At 33.1% G+C, this 21,394-nt stretch overlaps 1 protein-coding gene and 1 long non-coding RNA gene across 2 annotated transcripts in view; both read right to left on the bottom strand.

Moving 5' to 3' along the window:
- Positions 1–767: 767 nt before the first annotated feature.
- Positions 768–21,394, bottom strand: part of LOC143191389 (uncharacterized) — a 37,676-nt gene continuing 17,049 nt past the window's right edge. The window contains exons 2-6 of the mRNA XM_076396413.1: positions 20,347–20,569; positions 17,103–17,253; positions 16,862–17,043; positions 7,545–7,796; positions 768–1,385 (exon numbers count right to left, since the gene is read on the bottom strand). Coding sequence (XP_076252528.1) covers positions 913–1,385; positions 7,545–7,796; positions 16,862–17,043; positions 17,103–17,253; positions 20,347–20,554 — 1,266 coding nt within the window. The 5' untranslated portion in view covers positions 20,555–20,569 and the 3' untranslated portion in view covers positions 768–912. The remainder of the gene's footprint in view (positions 1,386–7,544; positions 7,797–16,861; positions 17,044–17,102; positions 17,254–20,346; positions 20,570–21,394) is intronic.
- Positions 15,598–16,011, bottom strand: LOC143192020 (uncharacterized). The gene is made up of 2 exons (XR_013004690.1): positions 15,852–16,011; positions 15,598–15,773 (listed from the first exon to the last, which is right to left on the bottom strand). It is a non-coding gene; the product is annotated as an uncharacterized LOC143192020 (long non-coding RNA).

Raw genomic sequence — 21,394 nt, 5'->3', positions numbered from 1 at the left:
ATTCAAGTACAGCAGAACAGTAGTAATTTGTAAATTAAGATTGTACTAAGCATATCTAATGTAAGGTATAATAAAATAAATGTTTGTGAATTGCATCAAATTTTCCGATCATCATTCTTTTCATCATATATTTCTTAAAATCACTTATAATGGTGGGTACAGACCTGGGCATTTGTCTAGAGCTGATTCGGCGCATTGACAGAAAACACATCATTGCTTAGATAATTAGCCTACGTTTTGCCTTTTTTTCGTCAATGCGTCGAATCCGCTCGCATCAAATATTCAGACCTGTATCCATCATAAGAAATTAATCAGTACGTCAAAATAAAACCCCAAAATTAGCAAATATAACCTTAAGATGTAGATTATCGTATTGCAATCCTACAAGTATACTATATCTTGTCCACTTTCCCGTGGTCTATTGTCAAATGTCATTTGTCAAATAAATGATAGATCATCCGTCAACTGTCCTATTTTTACTTTCTCCATGTTCATAAATAATATCTCTGTTCAATATAATGCGCTGCTATCAAATAATAGTTGATAAAGGTTAATTTTAAGCACATTATTGAAATAAAAAACAAAGAAAGCTGCAACGTCATTATATTTATTTATTTCTCTTGTTGGAATGCAAGTATAAAACATGGTAATGACAATAAAAACGCGAGACTACAGCTTTAAACTTTGCAGTTCAACGTCAATATAAATATATAGGTTAATGTTAACGTAACAACGGTTCGATTTAAAGCTTTGTTTTTTTAAATTTTATGATAACAGGCACAGCGAATCTCACAAGGTACACTTTATTTTTGTAAAGGCTGAAATACGATCACGTACGTTGGGTTTTTCGTTAACTTTTTGGCTTCTTGGATGATATGTGCGTTGAAACCGACTCTTCTCCTTGGACCTGCCTCAGGTGTTGGTTAACAGTCCCCATTTCAGTCCCACATCCACTATACCTTTGCTTGCCGAGGCCTGTATCAAGCTCAGCGCGAAGGCGGCTAAGGTCACCGCAAGTTCTAGGTAGAGGGCGTATAGAACACGCACCGATCCGGGTACGTTAGCCACGCCGCCGCTGGCCGTGAAGTCCAGCGGGAACATAAAGGCGTGAAGGGCGTCCCGACCTCTTATAAAACCAAACGAGATCACTCCTATAAGATAGAAAACCAGTATGCACACGAAGGGGAATATTTTGAGCCATCGTGGCTTGGGCAGTGTCGCTGGAACGTCCGTGGATGAGGTACGATGTGCTAGCTGTTGCATTTTAACGGCGGTTAGGTTCCCGACGTTCAGAACAAGTAGGAAGTGCAATGGGATACCAACTAAGGCGAAGAACACCGCAGTGCCGCGGCCAAGAGGCGTTCGAGGCACCGGAGCTCCAAAACCTGAAATAAGTTTAATATTTTAGGCGTGTGAAAAGGTAATTAATATATTTTTTTTAATTTACTTAAAAAAATTATTTTTATCGTTAAGAACGTGTTGATGTTGGAATGAAAAGTTGTCGATGAGGTGTGTGAAAGAATTATTTTTTGTTGAATTATCATTATCATGTAGATAGTGGGGATGTCGAAAAAATATTAATATTTTTCGTCGACATTTTTTTTGTTAAATATATCGATATTTTTTCGCTTTTACGATTTTCGATATTTTAAAAAATTTCGAACTTTTAGTTTGTAAGTAGAATATCGATATTAAAAATAACTTTCTGAACGAGAGTATCGAATTTTTTTTTGCGATTTCGCCTATCCAGTCATCAAGTAAATTTAGTGTGAAAAAAATAGGACTGGAGTGGTAAAAAGTTCGATACATGTATACATGTGATCGATACAATAAAAATATGTATTGGTTATGACCTAGAAAATAAAAAACCATCAATGTGAATATCAAGAGCTATTACGTGAATAGAAATTACATATTAGGGAACTATCTAAGAAATGTGGTCAGAACCATCCATGACCACTGATAAAATATTACTGACCTTTGGTCACAATAACTATTATTTGGGCGAATATTTTTATTTATCTTACCTTTATGATTTTACACATTTGTTTCGTTTGCAAGAATATATAATAAAAATATATAATAAAAAGTATTCTCATTAATATGTGGTACTTAAAAGTATTCTGATTTTTTTTACATTAAAATTGTATTTGTTGAAAAAAATTGGTACAACTTTTCTTTTTCTCTTTTTCAAACAACATGGCGATTCCATGTCTAAAGAACGATGTTGGTTTGGCAGCGACCATTAATCCATTTTTGCACTTATTTAGATTTCCGGAAGCTCCCCAAGCCACAGATCTGAAACATTAATCAGAAGGCATCATGTTTGGTGAGTACGCTGGATGAGACAGGACGTCGCATTAATCCTTTTTCGCACTTCTTCAACACTTGCAAGTCATATTGCATCGATCTAAACAAGTGGGAACTCTGAGGAGTATACTGCCCGTGAGATAGAACTTCGCATTCGCGTGTATTGTAACAGATTGTAACAATGTATCCTTCACAACTTTTGTAATATGTCGCGAACGTTGTCATGCAAGATGATTCATTTGAATCTCTTACAGGTCTTACAGGTTGTAATTTATCATTGACATCAAAAGAACAAAAATCGTAACAGCATTACTATGAGTTTCTAAATGTGTTTGATGGGCTTGATTTATTTTGAGAAATCGAACATCTAAAATGAAATTTTGAGCGTTTCACGATTAGTGTATATTGAATAACTTAATAACACTATATGAAAATATGTTATTTTATGTAGGTAAATGTTAAAATTATGGAATTTACATGTTAGGTTATGTTGTTTCTTCGTTGTTTTGCATGTTTTGATATTTGGCATATTCATCAATAAATACCGATGATTAAAATACATACAAGACCATATTGTTACAAAAATACTGTATATCATTCATAGAGAAATAGTGATTTAACTTTATAGGAAATTTTGGGTAAATGTTTCGCGACGTCCAATATGCAGATGTCGCTACTTTTAACTTATTACTTGTCTTCGTAACTTAGGCTTCGTCTCTGTAGCGTCTTAATTGTTTGTTTGTTTCTGGCGCCATTTTCAGTGTGCATAACCTAAGGAGCAGTGCATTTCGATTTTTATAACCTTTAGAGATTAAGTTATTAGTTCATTAATATTTATAAGACGGTAGTACAATAAGTAAAGTGAATTCTCGATCTAGAAATTGGTACACAACACACCAGACAGTAAAGAAATGCAGAATCGCTCTACTTCGAAGAAGTATTTAGCTATCTTTAAAAAATGGTTGATTATGTTAAAAATCCTAAACTGTCTGGATTAACCATCAAAAGGATTTATAATCGTTAGAGCGCGTTTTGTTATTGTAACTTGAGGTACGTTTATTCGTATTAAGAATCATTTAAAATATAAAATATTTATTTTTTAATTTTAGAAATGAATCCCTCCCGAAATAAGCTACACAAACGGCCATATACTTTTATTCTTGGATTCATTATTTGATAGTTGAAACTCTATTAAAATAATAGCTCCTGAATGCAAATCTTTTAAGAGAGGAATGCAAAACCAAAGTTTAATACACTAGGAATTTTGGTGCAAAGCAATGCAGGAATTAAATAGTGTTTAAATTTTATTGGCCAAGTAAGAAGAAATTTGTTAAAATGAATTAAACATTTAATAATTACCTTGAGGGGTTCATTTCATTAAAGAAAAAAAAAAGTGTAATTATCCGAATAGGTTTATTGGAGTCATGTATTGAAGAATATACATCCTTCGGCTAGTATGTTTGACAAATCATTTAAAGCACTCATAAGTTAATTATTTTCATCTCATTTGCCTTTAGGAAATTGTTGATGTATTACCAGGAGTTCAGAAATTGCAACTTAACTTTATACCTTCAATTGCAGATGTTCCGATATGAACAAACGAGGCAAGGCAATATCATATGTCCCAGAAAATTGTTTTCTTATACTGTCGTAGTTTTTTGAGCTATCTTTTTTGTTTAATATCACGATATTGCTACGTTGATAATATAACAGATTTTTTGTCAAACATCTTTAAAAAAATGTAAATTTAAAGCCTTTTAATTGTACACTATTAAAATGATCTTCCAGATAGAATGTTAAAAATAATATGCACCATATACTTTTGGATAAAATAGGTAAACAGAATATTAACAGAGGAAGACCCAAAGTTAGCTTTCAGTATAAGAAAACAATAAGCCAGAACTCTAACAGATCCTAGTAAATTGATGGACCTAAAACAAATATGAAAAGGGGAAGAAGACACAAGAAATAATTTTGTTTTGCTCCAAAGTTCTTTGTTTATGATAATATTTATATTTTATAGATATATTTATTTTTATACTATTTTTATATTTCATGCATAATTTTCTGTTTTACAGATTATATTTATTTCTTTTACTAAATTTTATTTAATAAATTTATTTCAGAAATTAAATTGTTTTTTATATACATTTTAATGGATAATTAAACGTGACGTCAGGGCAGTCACGTTCCCAACTTTATCAAAGAGCCAATCAAATGTCTTCACAGCAAAATGTTTCATTACAGGTGTTTATAATGGAGATTTAAATTGACCAATTAAATTACTTGAACTATTGAGTTGTGTATTACTCTATGATATCATTTCTAATTATGTATCAATTTTATTTAAAGAATATGAATCATTTTTGTCATATTTTGTCCAAATTATAATTGAGATGTATACATGTTATATAATACGGATGTGTTTAAGAAACTTGAATGGTGAACGAGTGAGACAGAGGGGAGGGGTTTACTAATAGATAAGAATCCCCAGTGTTGCTTTGTATGGCCGTAGAAACCCCTCTTCTTATAATTTAATAAAATTTTATTGTGAAGTAAATTAATAGCTTTTGTTTTCTAAAGCAGTTTACATAATACGACTTACAAAGGTATGGGTAATAACTCAGTTTTGGTTATCTCTACGAACAAAATCAGTTCAAAGGAACTTAAGCAGTACGTAAATATATAACAAGAAATGTAATTGATGAACATAACGAGCAATTGGATTTTGAGCTTGTAGATTTAAAAATGGCGATTAAATTATCAGAAAAGCTTTATATGGAACTAGATTACTCGGTGAACAGGTACATCTATCTTTCAAATTCTTTCCGACAATAACAATAGATACTTGTTTTGTAACCAGGTCTGTTTTATCAGGTCTAATGATGTTATTATGGCTGTCAGATGGCATCCGATCCAATATTATTTTGAAGATATTGACTAAATCGTTGTTCTGATGAAGAAATGTTTGTTCTTGAACAGTAGTTTGCTTCTTCTTAGTATGTAATGATATTTTTAACGTATTTCTGATAAAACATTATACAACTATTATATTTTTGAATGTCGTCAAGAAGTAGTTACGATAATATCCCATCCCAGAAAGTGATGAGCGCAATTTTACTTTTCACCAACACAGCTTTTTTTTTGTTCTGGCCTAAAAACCAGGCGGTGGAATGCATGACGCATACCTGGTCGCGGAGACTTGCCTGGAGTAACAAGTTGGACCGGGTTATGTAGGACTGCCTCTGGGCTTACCCAATTGGCGTCCATTGGTTTAGTGTATTAAACCGAAACCGCCTCACAGTTGACCCCTGTGGATCGCTACTGCTACTGCATTAAATTTGGGGATATGGCACCTGCTGATCGGGCAGCCGTTATTGGGCGCGCGGGCCCGGCGATTCTGTTGATTCGCGAACCTGAGTTAACACACAACTGGATACCGTTGTATGGGGGCAAAAGTTATGACTGTAGTGACGGATGAGGTCGTTTCAGGTTGGAAAAGGGGGGGAGCTTGGCGGTGACGCGGTGCTAAGCTCCCAGCATGTCGACCAGCTCGCGAACAAGCGCGTTTACAGAAGCACTTGAGCTGAGTTGTTGTTTGTGGAATGATTGAGATATGAAGTGATTGATTTCTGGAGTGTCAGTTTCCCTATGAATTTGATTATTTCTGACAAATCATGGAGCGTTTAATATTCTCCTGAGGAGCTTATTTTGGAAAACTTGAAGCCGTTTGACCTGGTTGGGTGTAACAAACTTGAAGTAGACATTAGATCCGTAGAGGAGTACGGACCGAATTAACATCTTGTAAAATAAGCATTTGATGGAGATGGGAAGTTTGCTAGAAGGGCAGATCAGAGAAGATAGCAGGTTTGCTATCCCCGAACCTTCTTGGATTGCTTTCTGGATTTGGGAATGCCAACCGAACCGCTTGTCGTAGTGAAGACCTAGGCACGTGACGTTATCCAGCCATGGAATTATTGCGGTGTCGATCTTAAGTTGCGAGACGTGCAGTGCGTAACGCTTCTTATGGAAAATGATGGCCTGGGTTTTCAGGGGGTTGATTTGCAACCTCCAGAATTTGAACCACTTGACCGCATGATCGAGCTGCTTCTGTAAACGTTCATGAATTGTAACTTCGAACTTGGCGGCCGTGAAGAAAGCAGTGTCGTCAGCGTAAAACGCGACGTCAATGTGCTCTTTTCTCGGCAGATCAGAAATAAAGAAGTTAAATAAGGCTGGGGCCAGCGGGGAACCTTGAGGTACGCCAGCATCGATTTGTTTACGACTACAAAGTGATTCCCTGATTTTGACCTGGAAAGATCTGTCTGAGAGATAGGACTTGATGAGAGCGGTTAGGTCTTTTGGGAGGCCTAACCGCACGCACTTTGTGATCAATCTGTCGTGCCAGACCTTGTCGAAGGCTTTGGTTAGGTCCAGAAGAACTGCTCCAAGCTTTTTGCGTTGGTCAAGAACGTGATGGATGTGTGCGGCCAGACGAGTAGCCTGATGGACGGATGAGTGGTGAGCGCGAAAGCCGAATTGTTCATCTGGAATGATGTTGTTTTCCTTTGTGAAAGAGTTGAGAGCGTAGAGTATTGCCCTCTCAGCAAGCTTCGAAATGGCGCTGAGAATCACCAACACCGCATAACTCAGTTTATTCAACGTTTTTTTTTAATACTTTAAAATATTGATAAATGATCGTAATTTCCCCAACTGTATCTGATTTGTTAGCAACAAGATCCATTTCCGGATCATAGTGGAATCGCTCTATACAAAATCAATTTCCTAAATATTTAATATAAAAAATAAATATTTAAACATATCCCTAAATATTTGACAACCAATAACAATGTTGATCTTTTGTGATATCGATATTATTGATAACAGTGACAGTGACATTTTATATGGAAGAACAAAATTGTTCACTTTGTTATTGTTTGCAATTAATTCATATTTCCTCACCATATAAACCTTCTCTGAACTCTGACGAATATTTTAAAACCAAAATTAGCCAAATCGATTCAGCTGTTCTCGAGTTTTAGCGAGACTAAATACACACAGCAATTCATTTTAATATATATAGAGGATAAATAACATGTTTTGAAAGAACAGTTAACGAAGTGCCAGCAAAAACATATGTTAATATTTTCTACGTTTTTAAAACTAGAAGATTTTAGAAAAGTGATGGCATGATTATAAAGCTACGGCATTAATAAGGAGAACATAGTTGTTACCTAACGTAGTCAGAAGAGATACGCTGAATAATATGCAACCCGGATAGGTCCATATATTACCGCCTCCGCCCTCTCCAAAACCGGCTCCCACTGCTTCCAAAAAGAGGGATTCATGTTTTTCGAAATATCGATGTATGGTTTTCGTCCACGTTTCCCAGTCATCTGCAGTCTGACGTAAATCGGTTGCCAGGGAGTGCGACAGATCCCTCTGGATTGATGCCAACGTTTCGCTTTGCCTCTGCTCTCTAGGGCCTATATAGAAAATAATAAAATTTTCAATAACAACTTACCAAATACGAATTAATATAACGATATATTGCGACTTTATAAAATCTTAATAGGCTTTGTAGGTTAGGTTGGTTTGAAACCATAAAAAAATCAATTTATTATCTTATTAAATAGTACAACATATCTAGAATATTCTCGCGAAATCAAATCGATTACAATAAAATTCTAAGAGAAAAAAGGTCTACAAACACTTCGGAAATCCCGCCTATTAGGCTATGTCAGATTTGCGTGTCGCAGGTTTTAAAGTAGCTGCTTAGCGATTGTTTATCTGTCTTTCTCCCTTGTTTCACTTTCTAATTCAACGACGAAATAGTACATTCAACGAAGAAATGGATTTAAAATTTTATCGAAACAGTCACGACTACGTCCAAAAAGAAGATGAGAATCGCATACTTATAGCCACAGAGAAAATAGAGATTTAAATTTAGAGGTAATTTTGGAGAAACGTTTCGCAAAGTCCAATATATAGATGTCACTACTTTGAACTAATTGCTTGTTTTATTCGCTATGCTAAGAGCTGTGAAGACTTTGATTGGTTCATTTCATTTCAATGTCATAAATGACATTTTCTAGATAAAGTACATCTTCTGAAGAGCATAGACTTTCACAGAGACCTTCAGCTCTCCATAAAACGTCTGTCTTCTAAAATAGCTCCAGGCCCAGATGGTATAATAGCAAACCATCTAAAAAACCTCACTAGCAAGCAACTATCATTATTAACTCCATCCTGAGGTTAAAACATTTCCGAAAGAACTGGAAACATGCGCTTGTCGCTGTTATTCCTAAAAAAATGCCAAGTTCAATCCATCTGACTACAAGCCCATCAACCTGATTAGTTTACTCTTTAAACTTTCCGTAAAAGCGATATTAAACGCTTTGAACGATTTTACAGACGAATTCCAAACGAATAATTCGGTTTCCGCGCCAAACACTCATGTCTCCATCAAGCTGCCCGCGTCGCAGCGATTATCCACCAGGCACCGATAAAAGGTTGAAAAACTGGAGCCATCATCTTAGATGTCTCCAAAGCTTTCGATCAAGTATGGCACCATGGCCTAATATTTAAAGTGAAACAACTAGGTCTAGGTCTTATTAAAAGAGCTGCTACTAAAAGCAATAATCATCTTTACATATATATTCAATGCCTGTTTAAGACTGAATCATGTTCCTGAATGTCTTAATAATTAATCTTAAGTTTGCTCGAATAATTATCGTTAAAAAACCTTATAAACTGGCAGAACAGTTTGGATCTTATAGGCCTAATCGCTTCTACCTGCGATATTAAAATTATTTGAGAAACTGCTGTTAAAGCGTATTAAATCATTTATGGATATACCTGATTTCCAGTTTGGATTTCGAAATCACCACTCGACAATCGATCAAGTGCACATACTAACAGCGGTTGTTGAAAAGGCATTCGAAGAAAAGAAATACTGCCTGCAATATTCCTGGACATCTCACAAGCTTTTGACCGGGTATAGAGTTTAGGATTAATATACAAAATGAGCAAATTGCTACCGCGGAATTACTGTCGACTTTTGGAATCATATCTTTTCGAAAGCAAATTTCTTTATGAGTCTCTCTTCATTTTACATAGGGTAGTGTCTAGGACTACTCCTGTATCTGCTCTATACTGCTAATATCCCAACAACAAAAGAAACAGTACTTGGAATATTTGCCAACGATACAGTTATCATGGCAAAATCTCTGTCTAAAGCTGTAGAAAAAGTACAAGTAGCGGTCAACAAGATCTATAAATGGACTAGAGACTGGAAAATACAGCTTAATAGTTCCAAATCTGTCCACGTTAATTTTGCGTTGTGGCTAAACGACAAAAAATTAATTATATCACTTGATAGATGCCCGATTCCTAGATGGTAGGTTAAATTAGAAATATTATGTTAGACGAAAAGCGGAATAAATTAGAAGCAAAGTAGGAAGATATTCTCAAAAAATATAAAATCAGAGAGAATAGTTTATCAGTAAATTATAAAGCCAATTTGAAACTATGGGATGGAAATATGGGGTTAGACTAAAACATCAAACCAACTGGCAATGCAACGTAGCCAAAACAACGTTCTATGATTCATTATCAATGTTTATCACTACGTAACAACGAAGAGCACGATTATATCGAAATGGATATACGAAGTGATCCAAGATTCGCCTTAAAACATTGGTTGCTAAGTCACAGCAACGTGGAACCAATACAGCTATTGGACCACACGCAGGAAATAAGAAGATTGAAGCGAACCAAACCACACGAGCTTCTATAGTGTCAAAGTGTATTCGTAACTTTAGCTTAGGTGATTTAGTTTTATTTTTATATGGGAAATACTGATAAATATATAAGATGTAATTAATAAAAACACTTCCGCAGTTCTTGTCATGCTGCATCAATCGGATCAAGTGTTAATAAAAATGTAATAAGAACGATGAATGTTTAATGAGTACGATGGGAGCGGCAAAAGTTCCTGTTTGAGCTGAAAAGTGTATTCTCTACAAGTTTTGCAACTAGTGATCGAGCGTTGTCATGTAAGAGGATAATTTTGCGCCTGTTACTTGCCATTACTAGACTTTTATGCAACAATGCACCATTCAACTTGTTCAATTGACGTCGGTAAGAGTTTCATTTGGTTTGAGCTGCTCTTAATACTTTGTATCTTGTTGATTCCGTTATATAGCATAACACTTTATGGCCATGAATATTTCGCGTCGGTGCGGATGTGGATGGTTCTTCTGGACTAACCTATGGTATTTTACAATTAAAATTATCATAGTAGGTCCACTTTTTATTGTCAGTTACAATACGCCACAAACATTTCTTCTTTTCACGTGATTTTCTTGACTTGAAGTAATATAGCCGTGATCTCGAATGGGTTCGAAATGAAAATTTTCAACCTTTTGAGCTTTGATAGCTTGTGCTAGGTTTACGTCCAATAAGCCTTCGTGTCATTACCTATTTTTCGTCTTCCAGACAGTTCTTTGCTATTTACATCAAAGCCTCGAATTTTAAATGGTTTCAAAACAAAACAAAACAGCTGTAATTAGGATATGACGAAGTAGCGTCACCATAATTTTCTGAACGTCCTTGATACAAATTAATTAAAGAAAATTAATTAACGTCACAAATACAATTCCAAGCGTTCGATGGTTAGCGTTCGTCAAAACCACCGAATTTAACAGTTGTGTTAGGTTGTTTAACATTTCTCACAAATAGATATTACTGATCAAAATATATGCCGACACTTATACATAATTATTATACATCCAAGAATTAGCATAAAGTTATACATCTAATATATTTAACTACGACAATCGTTACTATAACAACCGGCTTGAACATAGCGTTTCCTTATAGTTGTGCAGTTTTCTATTATGTAATATTTTTGTGGTGTCTGTTTTGGCCCTAATGCGGTTATTTAATCGATTTCTAATAGTAATCATAGTTTCGCATGTTCAAAAGTGGCTTTCGTTCAGCAGTTTCGATGCTGATTTGGTTTTTCAGCGTGGCAACCTGTGCCAATTGGCGAATACCCATTGGATCGTAATTTAAATCCCACTGAATATATATATCTGCAGTATATTTTTTGGTTGTTATACTATGCAGGGTCTAGGGTCAAGGGCGTTCGAACTATTCCAAGATCTATTGTTACATGGGCTTGGTGATAATTATTTTGGAGAAGTACTCATAGTTGGTAATATCATACTCTTTTGTATGTTAGAATTAATTTGTAGCGAATTCTGTTGATTCTTAATGATATTGTTTATTATTAATTATTATACGTTCATGAATTGAACCACTTTTGTGATCATAAGAAGTAGCATTTGTGTGGTGTTAATGGTAGTGCCCTGTCAAGCCATCTATCATTGTGGTATCAAGTGGTAGTTGAACAAAGTAATATTTGAAGAATACCGCGGTTGATGTAGGACATTTATGTGCTTTAAATATATTCATTGTAAATTTAGTGAGTACTATTCGAAGTCTTGTGGTAAGAACTGTAGAGTATTGGTGGACAGAAGTAGACACTTTCAACTTCTTAGCTTCTCTTGGTATCCCTCTCGTTGTTAATGCCCATTATCTGACGTGACACTTATATGTTGTAAATTGTAATGTCAGTGATTATTTAAAGAAATCAATTATTTCTTTTCATTTGGATTGTTATATTAGACTTCATTTTTATCGTAAGTTTTAGTACAATTTCGTATAACTTCATGAATAACATTCACAAAAACAAATTTTTTTCGATCTACCAGAACGTTCCTTATCTCGCACATCGAAATAACCACTTTTGAATATTCGAAACCACGCCTTACGTGCTTTTAAGGTCAGATCAAGCTCAGCGTACGTTTCTACAAGTTAAACGATGACTTTTTACGGCTTTGTTCTTTTCATTAAATAAGGAAAGCAATGCCTGTAGCAAATGTACGTTTTCAGGCACGAAACTTGTGTTATTTTTGCAAAATATAACCTGTATATCCATAGAGAAGTATATGGCCATAGCCATTGGTGAAATGTTTCGTGACGTCCAACATCTAGATGACGCTACTTTTAACTTATGCACTGATAGTAAAGAAGTGTAGAATCGTTTTCGTTCGAAGTGTTTCATTAAAAAATGATTGATAATGTTAAAAATCCCAAACCGATTGGATTAAGTATCAAAGAAATGTATGATCGTTACAGCATGTTTTGTTGTTGTAAGTTTGGGTAAATATATATATATATATATATATATATATATATATATATATATATATATATATAAATATCAAATATTAATTTTTTTAATTTTAGAAATTAACCCCTTCCGAAAGAAGCTATGCAAACGGTCATATACATTGTTTCTTGGATCAATAGTTCAACTCCAATAAAATAATAGCTCCTGAATGCAAATCTATTAAGATAGAATTAATCGATATTCAATACCCAAATAATTTTGGTGTGGTATGTATTGTCCAAGTAAGAATAAATTTGTTAAAGTATCTTTTTTATATAGTTTAATAACTACCTTGAGGGGTTTATTTCATTAAAGAAAAAAAAAGTGTAGTTATCCAAATAAGTATAGGATTTAGCTCATGGATTCAGGAATAGACATCCTCGGCTAGTATCTTTGACAAATCATTTGAAATATTCAACATAAGTTAATTTTTTTCTTCTCATTAGCCTTTAGGAAGTTGTGAAGGGGATGAACATGAGGATTCTTCAAATAATTTACATTCTATACTAACGGGGGATGACTCTATAATTTCAATTCCAGATGTGCCTGTATGAATAAACAAGTCAAGGCAATATTTTACGCCCCAGAAAATTATTTTATTATACTGTCAGTACGTCTTCGAGGTATCTCTTTTATTATATCCTGCAATATTGCCATGTCGATAATATAACATATTTTTGTCAAATATCTTGTCAAATAAATGTAAATTTAAAACCTTTTAATTGTACACTATATAATAATGTTAGTTTTATATATTTAGTTTTAAATACTCAAAAGTTTGCTTTCAGTATAAGAAAACAAAAAGACGGAACTCCGATAGATCTCTAATAAATCAAATTGATGGCAATTTTATTGCTCAATTAAACTTTATCAAAGAACCAATCAAATATCTTCACAGCGAAATATTTTCTCTCTATTACTTTATGCGTATAGTTTTGAGACTTGATGTCAGTGGAATAAAATTACATATGTGTCAAATTAAAACATTGCATATTTAAGTCATAGAATATTAGAGATGTAACTCAATAGGGGACTCTGGCGCAAAGTTTTTTGCTTTGCCCAAAATCCAGAGGGCGTCATAATTGGCCGTTCAAGTAATTTGATTGGTCAATTTAATCTCCATTATAGGCACCTGTAAGAGAAATATTTTACTGAGAAGACATTTGATTGGCTCATTAGTAATGTTTGACACGTGACAGCCTTGACGTCATGTTTAATTGACCAATGAAATTTAAATAAGAAACAATGTTTTTCTGATATAAATTTATTAAATAAAATATAAATAAAAATATAATATAAAAATAAATATATCTATTTATCTCTTTCGTCTTTTTTCTTTTTCATATTTTTTAGTACCAATTTAATAGGATCTATCAGAGTTCTGTCTTATTGTTTTGTTATACTGAAAGCAAACTTAGAATCTTCCCCTGTTAAAATTCTGTTCACCTGTTTTACTACAAGCGTATATACGCAATAATATATTATCTGAAAAATCATTATCGAATGAACAATTGAAAGGTTTCAAATTTACTTTTTTTAAAAACATTTGATAAAAATGTATATTATATAAAAATATATATAATATATTTTATGTTATATTTTATTTATATATTATATATATTATATTTTATATAACATAGGAGATGCGCTTCTTATAAGCTATGTTAAAATTGGTTCTAAGTTACGCTCGGAATCCCCGTACGCATGCGCCGTATGACAGTTAGTTACGGCGGGAAATTTAAAAATGTTTAGTAGGAATTTTAAAAATTTTAGCGGGAAATTAAAAAAAAATTACTGGGAAAATTAAAAAATAAATATATTTAAATATATTTTATATTACATATTACATAGATTAGATTACATTTATATTACATAGATATATTACAATGACATTAATTTTCCTTGACCATAAAGACATTGATATAATCACAGAGATATCTCCACTACCCAAAACAGGTAATCCACTGATATTATCTCCTCTCTAATATTTAAAACAAACCTAAAACAAATATTAAAATAAGATAATATAACTATTAATGGTTCTATTGTATTATTTTTTAGAATCAACTAAATTAACAAACTACGTAAATTGAGGTACATTTTATCAAATACTAGCGACCCGCCCTGGCTTCGCACGGGTGCAATGCTGATACTAAATTAAATACACTACAGAAAAAATATGAACGTCGTATATAAAAACATAGCGGCCCGCTCCGACTTTGCACGGGCATAAAATATATATGCCTATGTCACTCAATGAAAACATGATTAAAATCGATCCAGTATTTTTGGTTCATTCATTACTGCCCTTGGCCTGCACGCATTAAATTTGGAGTAAAACAATTCCTCTTCCCCTATACTTACTATGAAGATTTCCTGCTATCTTTGGAATATCTAAATTCATACAATTTTTATTACATTACACATTTTTAAACGCAAATTTTAAATTTGTAATATCTCCGAAAATATTTGTTTAATTTACATGCTGTAAGGAACCATATTGATCTATATTAATTGCACACTGTATTTAAGGTACTTAATTCGATAAGGATTAATGCCGTATTGCTTAAAATAGCTTCGTAAATAAGCCATTTTCTCACGTAAAAAGTAAACAATAAAAATGGTTAATGTGGGTTATCGCTAAAAGATAAACATATACCATCGCGGACTTTTTTGTAGACCTTTTTATGGTGTACAATACTGTAGTACATTAATTTGATCTAACTCGTAGGGTTAGGCAGCGTTTTTGCTAATTGCTAAATAAGCCTAAAAAAATAGGTTAATTTACGACATCACGTTAGAAACCTCTAAAATTAGCAATGTTGCCTTAGTATATTATGCATGTATTATACATATAAACCTTCCTCTTGAATCACTCTATCTATTGAAAAAAACCGCATCAAAATCCGTTGCGTAGTTTTAAAGGTTTAAGCGCACATAGGGATATAGGGACAGAAAAGGCGACTTTGTTTTATACTATGTAGTGATGACAACTGCAGTTCGGTCTATACAGTCAAGTTTCTGAACTAACAATCAAAATTTGAGGTTACTACTAAAGCAGCAAAAAGGAATCTTATTCAGTATCTGCACTAATGTTTTTCTAGAAGGCAAGCAGAATATCTTCGATAACAGTTTATATCCTCTGCCACTGCATTTCAATAAGGATAAAGCCATTAGTTTTTCATCCAACCTGAAACGAAACTGTTGGGACAGGCTGAGTTATCTGTAAATGACCATATAAATTTCAAGTTACAACCTCCATTCTCTAATAATAAACATAAGTTTCTTATCACATACTTACTTCTGGGTCTCGTTGGGGTAGAAGAATCTCCTATATATCTATCAGCTTCAAATAACTTATGTGATTTAATATTGTCATTGGGGGCATATGTTCCTTGTCTTGTAGTAAAGTTAAAGAATTTCAGTGAATACTGCTCAATTATTTCAATGCAATAAATCATTATTATTTAACAAAATACTTACTATTAAAATTACTAGTAGGAATTACATTTTATTTCAGTCATGGCTTTCCACATTTTGATCTATAGTCTTCATCTTTAAAATGATTACAAACTTTCTTGCACCTACATAGGAGATCATAAGAGATCCCCATAAGGTTTTCTTTTTATGACACTAATAAATTAAAATACACAAAATAATCTAAAGTAATTGTCAAATATATATAAAAACACATACCGAAAAACTTGACGTAAATAAACAATACAAATTATATCACCTAAAAATGGCCGTCAACTTCTTAGGTTAGAATTATTAATACCGAGGCCGAACGAGAGAGAAATACACATATAGCTGTTGCATTTTTGATTTACATTTGGCCGCGTAACGGTGGCTCCGAAAAGCTTAAACGTGGGACCCGATCTTTCCATATATTGTAAGTGTATGATTGTAATTTGTATGGTATATTATTTTTGAATGTCGTTGTTATTTTTGTATACTTTATTTAAAAATATATTGCAACTCGACCCTAAATAGCCCAAGAGGCTGATGTGCTTTTAAAATAATAAATAAATAAATACAAAAATATATGATTTATACAAAAATTATTAAACGTAATTATTTTCAATCTTTTTTTAGTATATACTCTAATACTCAATAATATACTAATAACAAAAATGTCGATCCTTTGCGAGACTGACATTATTGATGACAGTGATAGTGACACTTTATATGGGATAACAAAATTGTTGTTTGTACTATTTTATTCGCAATTATTTCATATATTCTCACCATATAAAAAAATTCCCAGGAAGATTTATAGAAGATAGAAGATTGACAAAAATCTTCACTTACCTTCGGTTTTGAAAAAGGCGTAAGCTCCAAGTAACGCCCAGGTGATCACGATTATGGTCAGGCCAATCTGGGACAGCACCCATTGGCTGAAAACTTTCAGACAGCATTGACATTTCAGCATACAGCCGGCGTCGGAGTGGTTGATTTTGTAATTGCAACTTAAGCGCGGAAAAAATCTTAACCTAAAAAAAATAATGTTTACATTCACTTGTTTTCGGCACTCTCGATTCTAAAAAAATACCTATATGGAATCAGATGCGTTGTCTGAACGCCTACGTCAATGTTCAAGGCGGGTATCTTCTTACCGTCCTCGAAGCTTACTTTGATGTGGTCAACGTCAACGACATACTCGCCATCTCCCGGGGTTTTTTTCATTTTTCCGGGCCTTTCTCCTGAAAAAAAATGACCGCTAATTGATGGAATGTCGAAGCCACTGTTTTAAAGTTATTAAGATAATTAATTAGAATTCTATCGGGATTTATTTTTATCAGTTTATTAACAATAGGATTTACCACCAGTTTCGTAATGCGAACGTCGCATTTTTATTTCAAAACTGACGGCGTCATAACTGACAAAGAAAATTTATTGGGCTGATGTTTGAATATTGAAATGAGATAATGATTCAATATAAAACGAATTGTTTTGTATGTTTTGTTTTTTGTGTGATTTACAACATATGATGTTACTGTGTGTTAAATCGCATCGGATACATTTGTCACCAATTTCATGTTAAAGCCACTAACACACTCACTTCACTTTCACTTTTCAGTCTGTTAGTATTCGTCGAAGTATACACACATTTCTAAGTACGTCAAAAATGTCTGAATTTGTAACGAGTAAATTATACTTACGGGAAGTTTTACTTGTTTTCTTCAACCTGAAAAAGGATGGCTGAAGGTTCATCGAATGCTGTGTTATAACAACCGTGCTCAATCGATTTTAATATATGAATACTGGTTTCAACGTTTTAGAAACAGTGATTTTGTCACAGTAGACAAAGAGTGTTCTGGACAACCAAAAAATTGAAGACAAGGATTTCATGGCATTGCTTGATAATGATACGTGTAAATCGCAAGAAGAATATCTAGAAGTTGTTGTTATTATGTTGCGAGTAACATAAGAAATCGATTCCAGTCATAACATAAAGAACATATAAATGATCCATAAGCTAAGAGAAGTTAAGAGACCAAATGCTTTTAATTGGTGGGTGAAATGATGCTTCAACAGCAAAATCGAAAAGGTTTTTTTGAATCGTATTGTTACTGGAGATGAAAAATGGATCCATTACGATGATTTAAAGTGAAAAAAAATGTTGGAGGAATTCAACTACAAAGCCGAATATCCATAGATTAACTTGGAGTGGTGTATTATGAGCTACTAAAATCTAATCAAACCATCGCTATCGACTACAATTGCTACGTTTGACTCGGAATACGAGCAAACACACAATAATGTTAATCTTCCGCATGACAACGCTCGACTATATTGATTTGCAACCAGTGAAACCATACTTGGAAACATTAAAATGGGTGCTACCCCACCCAGCGTATTCTCCAGACCTTGCTCTTTCTAATTACTACTTGTAACATGTGCTACTTGTACTTGTAACTAATTTATGGGCCAATAATTTTATGGATATTTTAAATTTGATTTAATGTTATACGAAATTTATTTAATTTTGTACGAAATATAAATATATATGGATTCTTCTGACAATTAAGAGTTTGAAGTAACCGGCTTGGTTGGCGCAGTGGTAGAGGCGATAGGACGATTCGTCTAATGTTTTGAAAGTCGCGGGTTCGAATCCTGGAGGGGGACGGTCGTAAATTTATGCTTGTAATTGTTCTCAGGCAAGAGTGCAAAATTCGACAAGGAAAACGATCCCAGTAACGCCAGTAACTAGGCTGGGTAAGACCGTCTGTCTTCTGGGATGATTTCTAAGTTGGTCACTCGCCAGTCGGTAGGCTTAATGCCGAGGACCGTCATTCGGAGCTCACGTTAAACTGTAGGTCCAGTCCAGATAAACCCTCTATATATATATATATATATATATATATATATATATATATATATATATATATATATATATATATATATATATAAAAGAATTGAAATGGATATAATTGTTATTTTTGTAATTTAGTAATTAAATAATTGTCTTGTCATGTTTTTAATTCAATGTCAGCCAAATATTTTTTTGCTGTATGTTTTTTATGAATTTATGGAGAAAAATGAGGATTAAATTTTTAAATACATAACCGCTTACAACTTAAATCTTCCATAAATCTTTTGTAATAACATATTACCGTTGTTTTTTCGAAATACTCAAAATGTGAAATATAATTTTTGTTATTTTAAATTTTATTCAGTATTTCCATACAGCACATTAAAAATTATGTTGAAGCTGAATACTCGATTTCAATCTGATTCTATATTAATATTTTGGACTTAGGGCTTCAGAAAACATTTGTATCTAAATAGTCCTTATATTATTTTGTCATAGACCCCTACAATATTCCGTAATTGAGTATAGTATGTTAATCGTAATTGAACAACCAGCTATACTTGAAACCGCCGCAGACATATTAATGAAGATTAAATTGATAGAGATCAAATTGCTGCTGTTTATTAAAATTAAATTATTAAATTTAAAAAAAATAGTGAATTTACAAAGGTAGCATACCAAATATTTTACCTATATAAAGTTTTAATGCCATCGCATTGATCTTCATATCGTATCAAAAGAGTTAATTGTGGTTCTTAATGTATACATCCCTCGAATTTGAAAATATTACTCAAATCTTCTAAAGTGATTGTGATTTTATATATTTAATGTATTTTATGGTTGACTAAACATAGATCTATAATAGTTGGTGCAGATTTTGAAGGCTTCGATCGTTCTTTAGAGTAATTCGCATTTCAAATTATCTCTTTAGTGAGTATTAGAGAGAAAGTGGCATCACAGTAAAAATAAAATCCCAACTCGGCAAACCTACATCGCATGTTTTCGCATCTCTAATATTGTGTATATGAAAAACTATGGATATTAACACTAAAATCAGGCCGTCTTAAACGGTTTTCTGTATGCCGGTAAAATTTAGCACTAGTACAGTATAGTTGATATCTGTAAGCTCTTAAGGCAAATTCTGCACGGTTCTATACAATACCGTATTAAAATAAAATTATTTGATTAATGTATAAAAATGTATAATTGAGAAACAGATCTAAAGTCGCGCATTAAGATGTTTTGAACATGTCTCTCGAAAACTTTTCGAAAAGGACTAGTTTAAGGTCATGCAGAATGTGCAGACGATTGGAAGGGCTGCGGCAAACTATCAAGAGTGGAGAGATTTGGCGAAGAGCAGCGTATTGGTTGAGAAAGAAACACCGGCTATAGATGATGATGAATTTCTGAAATATTCATTGATAAGTTTAACAACAATTTTTGTAGATTTGTGATGGTAAGATAATATTTAAAACCTTACCCGAGAGAGAGTTGTGTAAACTCAAACGGCGTTGATGTTTCCTTGGTGGCTTGACGGGTGGACATTCTTCCTTCTGGTTGTTGTTGCTCTCGTACAGGTTATTGTCGGCGTCTGTAGTGCGGAAGTTGTAAATTTGCGTAAAGCTCGGATATTTCGTTGGTTGTGTTACAGTTGTTGGAGGGCAGTTGTGTTGAACGGGTTTATACATCACTCGCTTCTTTGTCTGGAACATGAATATTTCACATTTAGTTCTGCAATTTTAAGCTTCTATAAATGTGTACAGTAATAACGCTTTCTTTACATAAGTAAATTAACGTATTATAGTTGAAGATCCCATGAACGTCAGGTTTCCGTTGTTATACAAAATATGAACATTATTCTACGGAAATACACTACTACAAATAAGAACAAGGGCTACGATAAAAAGTCGGTGGCAATGCTTTTGACAGAAAACACATGGTAAATGTCACATCAAAATTTGTCATATTATAAAGTATGTGTTTTTGATTTTGCTGACAAGATGCTGATTAAAATTCAGAAATATAAAATGATAATCGTCTATGTGCGTATAAAATGAGTGTCACTATGTGTTTTGGTCACCAAAAGGACCGAAGTATAAAATCAAGAACAATTGACAAATATAATTTGGCTCTATGCTTTGCTCTGAAATTTTTTAAGATAGATCAAGCTACATTTTGTTTTATTCTTATTTTTGTGTATTATTTTAATAAAATTTATTGTTATTATGATATTGGCATGTAAGGCAAAAATGATTTGTTAGATGTGTTTCAATACAATGCATTCTTTTCGAAAGAATCTCGCTCTATATCAAGCTCAGAAATACTTAATAATAATTAATAATAATAATTAAAATAAATAATGATAAACTATAAGTTTATCAGGATTAGGTATATATTTAAGACCGAGTAGCTATTAATCCAAATGTAGAAGAGCTTTTCTTAATCTTAATAAGAGAGAATTGCTTACTTAACAGTAAGTCTTTCATTATCGTGAATATGTATATATATACATATATATATATAAATAT

This window comes from Rhynchophorus ferrugineus, unplaced genomic scaffold (assembly GCF_030347505.1).
Source record: "Rhynchophorus ferrugineus isolate W39M unplaced genomic scaffold, kcgeb_rfMv2 rfM2, whole genome shotgun sequence".
Lineage (NCBI taxonomy): Eukaryota > Metazoa > Arthropoda > Insecta > Coleoptera > Curculionidae > Rhynchophorus > Rhynchophorus ferrugineus.
Note: the sequence above shows the minus strand (reverse complement) of the source record. Positions and strands in the feature narration are given on the sequence as shown.